The sequence below is a fragment of the Merops nubicus genome, unplaced genomic scaffold (assembly GCF_000691845.1).
Source record: "Merops nubicus isolate BGI_N331 unplaced genomic scaffold, ASM69184v1 scaffold16772, whole genome shotgun sequence".
In the NCBI taxonomy this organism is placed as follows: domain Eukaryota; kingdom Metazoa; phylum Chordata; class Aves; order Coraciiformes; family Meropidae; genus Merops; species Merops nubicus.
The window spans coordinates 1-7328 of record NW_008595778.1 but is presented as its reverse complement, the minus strand read 5'-3'; the positions used below and the strand labels follow the sequence as shown (position 1 = coordinate 7328).

The 7328-nt window shown below is 46.4% G+C and overlaps 1 protein-coding gene across 1 annotated transcript in view; it reads right to left on the bottom strand.

Annotated features, from left to right (window-relative positions):
- EDEM2 (ER degradation enhancer, mannosidase alpha-like 2) overlaps window positions 1-7318 on the bottom strand; it is a gene marked incomplete at its 5' end in the record, with an annotated part of 8337 nt that extends 1019 nt beyond the window's left edge. The window contains 8 exons of the mRNA XM_008936179.1: window positions 326-447; window positions 1815-1959; window positions 3098-3222; window positions 3516-3657; window positions 4774-4985; window positions 5615-5740; window positions 6772-6877; window positions 7238-7318. Of these exons, the coding sequence (XP_008934427.1) occupies window positions 326-447; window positions 1815-1959; window positions 3098-3222; window positions 3516-3657; window positions 4774-4985; window positions 5615-5740; window positions 6772-6877; window positions 7238-7318 (1059 nt within the window). The remainder of the gene's footprint in view (window positions 1-325; window positions 448-1814; window positions 1960-3097; window positions 3223-3515; window positions 3658-4773; window positions 4986-5614; window positions 5741-6771; window positions 6878-7237) is intronic.
- Between the last annotated feature and the right edge of the window lie 10 nt (window positions 7319-7328).

Sequence of the window (7328 nt, the reverse complement as noted above, 5' to 3'; positions counted from 1 at the left end):
TGAGCAGGAACAGCTCAGAGCTACCAAAGCCCACGAGGCAGAAGAAGCTCCTGATGCTTTCCATGTTTTGGGTTCTGGTGCAGCAGCCCATGACAGAATTTGGCTCAGTGTTCAGGCTGTGAGGGAAGTGATTACCAGCAACATGACCAGCACTCAACAGACAGGCTCCACAGAGAAGTACAAGAGGTGTGTTTGTAAACAAAACTGACTTTCAATCCAACTGATCACTTGACTCAATGGCAAAACATCACCCATGAGAACCCTTTCTAAAAGCTGATTTTTTTAGCAGCTATTTACCCAGCTTAGGAGTTGATTCAGCACTTACAGATGCATATCCACAGTCCACCTTGCTGATTTTCTCTATGGACTCCACAGCATCTCTTCCCAGCTCTAGGAGTGTGGGGTCTCTGGTAGCACGGTACAGGTACATGGCACTCTCAATCAGCTCTGGAAAAAACCCAAATATTTCCAAGCATGAATACTACCAAACCACATACATGGGGAAAGGTGAGATGTTCCCTGAACTCATTTTAAAATCCTACTTTTGGACCTGGAAGGGGTTTCCCAGGGAGGTGGTTGAGGCCCCATCCCTGGGGGTCTTTAAGGCCAGGCTGGAGGAGGCTCTGGGCAGCCTGATCTAGTGGGAGGTGTCCCTGCTCATGGCAGAGGGGTTGGAACTGGGGGATCCTTGTGGTCCCTTCCAGCCCTGACAGATTCTGATCTGTTTTAGCAGAGGACGTTAGAGCCCTAACAGCTCAATGGTTGGACTTGATGATCTTAAAGGTCTCTTCCAACCTAAAGGGTTCTATGCTTCTATGTTCAAGTAAACAGCCTGACTTGCCTTGTACTTCCTCTGGCTCAAAGAACAGAAACTTGCTTCTACTAAGGAAACACAAAGAAAATGTATTTTTTTAATTTGCTACAAAGAAAATTCCCTGCAAGCAGTCTGCATCAGCTCAGGTAAGAGTGAGCAATGTCCCACTCACATTCAGGGAATGGGACAAAAAAAGACAAAGCAAAATGAGAAAATGGGACAAAGCAAAAGAGAAAAAGATTAAAACTCAGCTGTCAAAGGAATTAAAAAAGAAGATGCTCCTAGAAAGGATTAAAACCAATAAATTCAACCCCCAAGACAGATTTGAAACAATACCATAAGCCTCTGAAACACGAGTAACTAAAACACCACAAAAAACAAGCCCTGTGGAAATACTCTATCCAGGCAACATAGGCATAGTGCTGTGTTTAACTGCTAAAGAAACAGGTCTTTTGGGATGCTCTAATACATTTGGATGTTAAGGCTGAGGAGTATTTTTGGTAGAAGTCTCCAAAATGGATGTCACCTGAACACTCAGACCAAAAGGAAATTCGTTATTCTCGTTTATCAAGTTTTACTAATAATGAGGTGTGACTTTGGTGGGTTGTTTTGGTCAGGGTTGGAAAACATCAGGGAAAAAAAAGACAGATAATTTCATTGCTCTCTCACAGACAATATATAATCCCTCACATACATTGAGCTTTACTAGTGCAACCAGAATTTATGTCAGGAACTCTGCAGAACCAGAGTAGTTTACTCACACTCACTTCCACTTCCCAAATTTAAGGGGCACAAGCAGCCACATTAACACTCTGTGTGACCTTAAAACATCCCATGTCAGACAAAGTAACACTTAAACATGTCAAATCCTACACTGTGAACCCAACTAATGAACAGGGCCCTGGGAAACACACACAGAAACTAAGTCACAGCAAAAGTGGGGAGGAACTTTTGAACAAGGGCAGAACTCCACACTCCTTTTTATTTCACTCCTGCTTACCAGGCCTGAGTGGATATCCCTCCCTCTTGTCCACTGTATAGCCCTGGGGGATGTTGTAGAACTCTGGCAGGCCACCAAACTGCTTCCAGACAGTGTAATAGTTGAGGAAGGTTCTCATGGCATTATCCACATCCCCAATTAGGCTCTGAGAGAGAGGAAACAATTAGCAAAGGAACACAGAACACCTCTCCTGTCAGGCCAGGCTGAGAGAGTTTGTTGTTCAACCTAGAGAAGGCTCCAGGGAGACCTTCTTGAGGCCTTCCAGAACTTCAAGGGGCTTGTTAGAAAGCTGGGGATGGACTTCTGAGCAGGGCCTGTTGGGAGAGGACAAGGGGGGATGGTTTGAAACTAAAAGAGGGAGATTTAGACTAGAGAGAAGGAAGGAACTTTTTACACTGTGGGTGGTGAGCCCCTGGCCCAGGCTGCCCAGAGAGGTGGTTGCTGCCCCATCCCTGGCACCATCCCAGGGGAGGTTGGATGGAGCTCTGAGCACCCTGCTCTAGCTGCAGATGTCCCTGTCCCGGCAGGGGGTTGGACTAGGTGGCCTTCAATAACCTTTTCCAACCCAATCCATTCCATGATTCTATGATCTGACTGAAGAAAAACCAGCACAGGAAGGGATACAATAACACTCCTACAGTCAAAGCAAAAGGTAGTGACAGAAATGTGTTATTCAGCAGGTCTGAATAGTCCAAGTGATATTTAGGCATGATGCCTTAAGAATAGGCAGGACTAAGGAGATCAGTGCTGCTTTTCTGTTGGATCATATTCTGCACACCTACATTTAATATGAAGTCTCTTTCCTTTTTAGTTAAGGAAAGAGACTTTAGTTAAGGGAAGGCTGTGTTTCTTCAGTCACCATCTCTTTTAGTCAATCACAGTATCCAACCCATTTCAGTGAAATAAAATCCCAGACCAAGCACAAGGAGTGGTGAGAAAGCAAACCTCTCACTGGGCAAGTATCCACACAAACAGAGCATGCAGGAGGTGGTGGAAAAAGAGACAGGATTTTTTTTGTCCTTATGTTCCCATCTGGATGATGAGACCACTGTCAGTGGAGTTTCCTACAACAAAACTGACCCCCCACCATGTTTCATGGAAGAGTTCTTTTATAGACTACAGATAAAAGTCAACATCTGCTCTTCTACAGGCTCAGATCACTGCAGGTTTCACCAGAGATCAAACCTAACTTTGAAACCAGCACAGATGAGGCTGATATTTCTAACTGTTATATTAAAGATCAATCCCAGGACACCACATGCTACAGATATGACAGTTCTTACCTGTAGGCCTGGCCAGTAGGCCTCCAGGGACTGGAAAATAGGCATGGACACTGTTCCTTTGTACATCTGAACCCACAGGTACCAGTCATCAAACTTTGTGTAATTTTTGATGGCTTTGTTGTATTCTAGAAAGAAACAGAGATAATCCAAGAACAAAACACCTTTTTTCAAGAATCAGAGTAGCCCCTTTTTCACCTGAGCCATGTCAACTGAATGACTTCTCAGGATGCTGGTTTTACTAACTACTTGTTATCACAGATCATTCAGAAGTATTACAACAAACACTTCAGTAACTGTCTTGAACACACTCTATCAGATTTTTTCATCATCTTCTTCCACAGTCCTGCAGGTGGAGTTTTTACAGGTGCAGTCAAGGAGACATCCCTGGGACCCCTCAGAGAGAAAACAAACAGCTCACCTAGAAACATGGACATCAGCTCCTCATCCTGCAGGAGGATGGCTCCTTTAACAAGGTACTCAAAGTAGGAGTCCACTCCTGCCCCAATGCCAGCATCTTGGGCCACCCACTTGGCTGTGAGCACATCTATGTGGTTACCAACCTGGAAGAGGTGAGGGGAAGATGTAGTGAAGGGGGAAATAAAGCTCATCTCCTAAATTAGCATTTAAAACATCCCCACAACACAATCACACAGGAAAATCTTGACCTTTTTTCAGACTGTCCATTGCACAGGTTCACAATGTCCAACACCAATCAGCACTTTCTCTGTTACAAGACACACTGTGTCAGACAAGTACATACTGTAGAAAATACAACTTCTGAATTTTATGCTTCCCCTGGCCAAAACACCACTATGCTACTGCAAAACTGCATCATTTCAACAGCCTATGTCTGGTCCTAATTCACATCCTACCAAAGAGCAGAGGAGGAGAAGGTGCAGAGAGAGATGGAGGCCAAGGATGTCAAAGGTATTGGAGCTGCCATACTAATATTTAAATAGATCCTTCACATCCTTTTCAGCCTAGACAGGCCCAGCTGATGGAGAATGTGATCTTTGCTAAGCAAGTCATGACTGTGTGTTAAAAAGTTCAGCTATTCAGCTTCTTTCTTGAACAATGACTAGAGGTATAAACCAAATTAAAAGTAAACAGATCCCAAAAGAAACACTTCTTCATACAGCATATGAATAATTCTGTTCCACTTCATATATGCCACACTAGGAGCTCATGTGGGTTCTAATAGCAGCTATAGAAATTAGCTGAAGAAATACTGAGCAGGAGACAGCAAACACAGAGCTAACATTTGGAGCTCTGGCTACTCCTCAAACACCACAGCTGAGGAGCCTGGTAGTATCTCAGTACACTTGCCATGCTCTAGCTCTGTGCTGTGCTGTCCCCCCAGGCACTGGACAGGCCTTTTGTTTCTTTGTCCCAGCTGCTGTTGCAGACTGCAATGCCAGCAGAAGGCATTGTCTCCCCCCCACACCCACTCCAGAAGAGAACAATGCACACTCTTGGGCTGTACCACTGAGGCAGAGACGTGGATGCTGCAGGTGTTGAGGAACAATGTCAACCACGCAGCCTCAGCCCAGTTATTTGTGCTGTGGAGATTTCTCTAGTTTTATCTCCTCTCTGTTTATGTTTTTTAAGCTCAGAATTGCATCCCCAAGCCCACACAAAAAGCAGCACAGCAAATTCCAAGCCCATCCCTCGCTCACCAGCCCAATATCCGAGCGGTTTTTCCACAGGGCCTTCAAAGCCTTCCTGGCAACATCCTCGAACACTGGGTCACCTGTAAGGTGGCTCAAAGTGGCAAATTCCACTATAAATGTACCAATTCCAGCAGTACAAGTAACTGGGGTCTCCCCAGGGTTTACTCCATGTAGCAAGTTCACTGTTCCATACGGCATCCCCGTCGGGGTCTGAAAAGCTGAAAACCAGCAGTTTTGGGTCATGGGAGTGTTCCCTGTTAGATCTGACAGGCTGCTGAGCAAACCCATGCCTCACACCCCACTGCACACAGCCAAGAAGCAAGACTGGAGCCACTGCAGCACCTGCAAAGACTACAAGGAGAAGTGGAGTGTGGCCCTGGGAGGGCAGCAAGGGCACCCCGAGCCACGCACAGTCTGGGGAGATGCTTCAGATTCTTCCACCTTGCCCAGAGCACCACACTGCACCCCTGCTTTGTTTGGGTTTTTTTTTTAAAGCACAAGCAGGGTAGTCAAAATGGAACTGCCCACGCTGTCCAGCAAAGCACAGACACCAAGTTGTGAGGACTCTGCTAGCCCTGGGTGCACACAACACAAGGAAACATGCTCAGGGGCACACACCCCAGCAGCAGCCCACAAAGGGGCAGATCAGGCTGCACTCCTGACCCTTCCAAGCTGTTGTGTCACAGCCTTGACTTATTATTTATATTCATTTCCCCTCAACAAGCAACAAAGCAGTGTGTTAAGTGCCTACAACACCTGGGGAAGGCAGGGCTGGTCTGTGAGCAGACGTGCCAGGCGGTGCCATCCTCACCAAACACCCCAGGCATGCAACCAGACAAGTTCTCACCTGGCAGGAGCTTGCGAGCTGCCTCCTCTGCCATCCTCAGGAGAGGTCCAGAGCATGGCCAGCCTGCTTCTACTGCAACACCAGCCTTCTTTGACAGCAAGTGAGCAGAGAGGAGGCCACCCACCACTGGAAGGGGCAGAGCAAGAAGCACATTAAAGAATGTAGGGAGGAAGGAGATCTGATACCAGTTTTATTTATCATGATGCAGGGGCAGTGCTTATGAAGAAGGAAAGTGAGCTGGCTCATCCTTAACAGCCTGATTCAATATGCCACCAGTGGCTTGCTTCTTCCTGCCTGTTTGGAATGGGAGGCAGAAAGATTTCTTCCATTATTTTAGAAGCACCAGGTCTTCCCTTCCCTACTTCACCACCCTGTAGACAATCAGAGACCTAACAGGTAATGAGCACGAACCTCTGTGAGAAGAATTCTGTTTCATTTCTTGCACACAGCCTAATACTTGGTGTAAAGTATTAGGGACATGCTAAAATGCTGCATACATACTTAAATTCCTTGGAGAAAAATGTCTAGGCCAGAGTCAAGAATTTCAGCACAACTGAGAGGCAGGGAATTACAAGCCCTTTTTAGAGCCTTGTCATGTAACAAGCACAGAGAAATTGCACTCAATTAGCTCAGCAATATTTGGCAGGAGAAACAAAAAAAGCATAACTAACAGTTTTGTTTCCCAACAGTGGCTTGTGGCAGGATGACACTGAGGCAACTCAGCATTTCAATAGGTACAAGACTCCAAAGGCCTTTCCAGCTGTCAACAAAAAAAGGCGTTGCACTTTGTGATGCTAAAAAAACTTAATAGGCTCCATTCCAAAACAGTACATTAAAAAAAAAAAATAAAATGACATAATTTGTACTGTTTCACTGGAAAAGATCTTTATACCAAAGCTCAAAACCTGGTGCCAGAACGTTGAAACTGCCACGTCTACTTCTGCTTGTGTCTGAGGCAGGAAGCAAAAAGGTGACGTGCCATGGCAAAAAGGAAGGGCCACTCCTTTGGGGTTTTTCTGTGTTTTTACATGCCCCATTACACTGCATGACAAATCCTCTCTGAATACCTAGAGGAATATGCTACCTCTTGTTACCTCTGTGTACAGATCAGAGACTTGCATTGGAAGTAAACCCAGCACAAGCACCTCCCCTCTCACCTCGAATGTTAGTTTCAAAGACAGATGCATTGACATCGATGTCAAAATCCACCCCTTCCTGCAGCACATTGACGACGCGCTGAAACTCAGACACATTTCCCAGGATCTGCAGGGGGAGTGGGACAACAGAGAATGAGAGTTCACAGGCAAACGAAGGGGCAATGCAACACCGGGGGCTCATTCTAGTTTTGTTTTACTGTTTTGTGGAACCGTTAGTGACAAATTACTGATAAAGCGAGAGGTCAATCTCATCTGAAAACATCTTCACACACGTTAGGTCTTTAGGGCAGAGGTAAGAGGTGGCAGGGGCGGGGAGCTCTGGCCGCTTGCCTCACAGGGCTGGAGCAAAGCGAAACGCAAAAGCTCCTCGGTCTTTATAAACAACTGACTTCGAATAACCGACTTTCCGTCCCCACGGTGCAAACCCCCGGGGTGAAGGAGGCGGCTGCCGGCGGCTCGTACTCACTAGCAGCGTGTCCAGGGCGTCGATCAGCGTGAGGGAGAAGCTGTGCGAGAAGCGAGGTGAGGCCGGGCCGGGGCGGCGGCTCCCGGCAGGG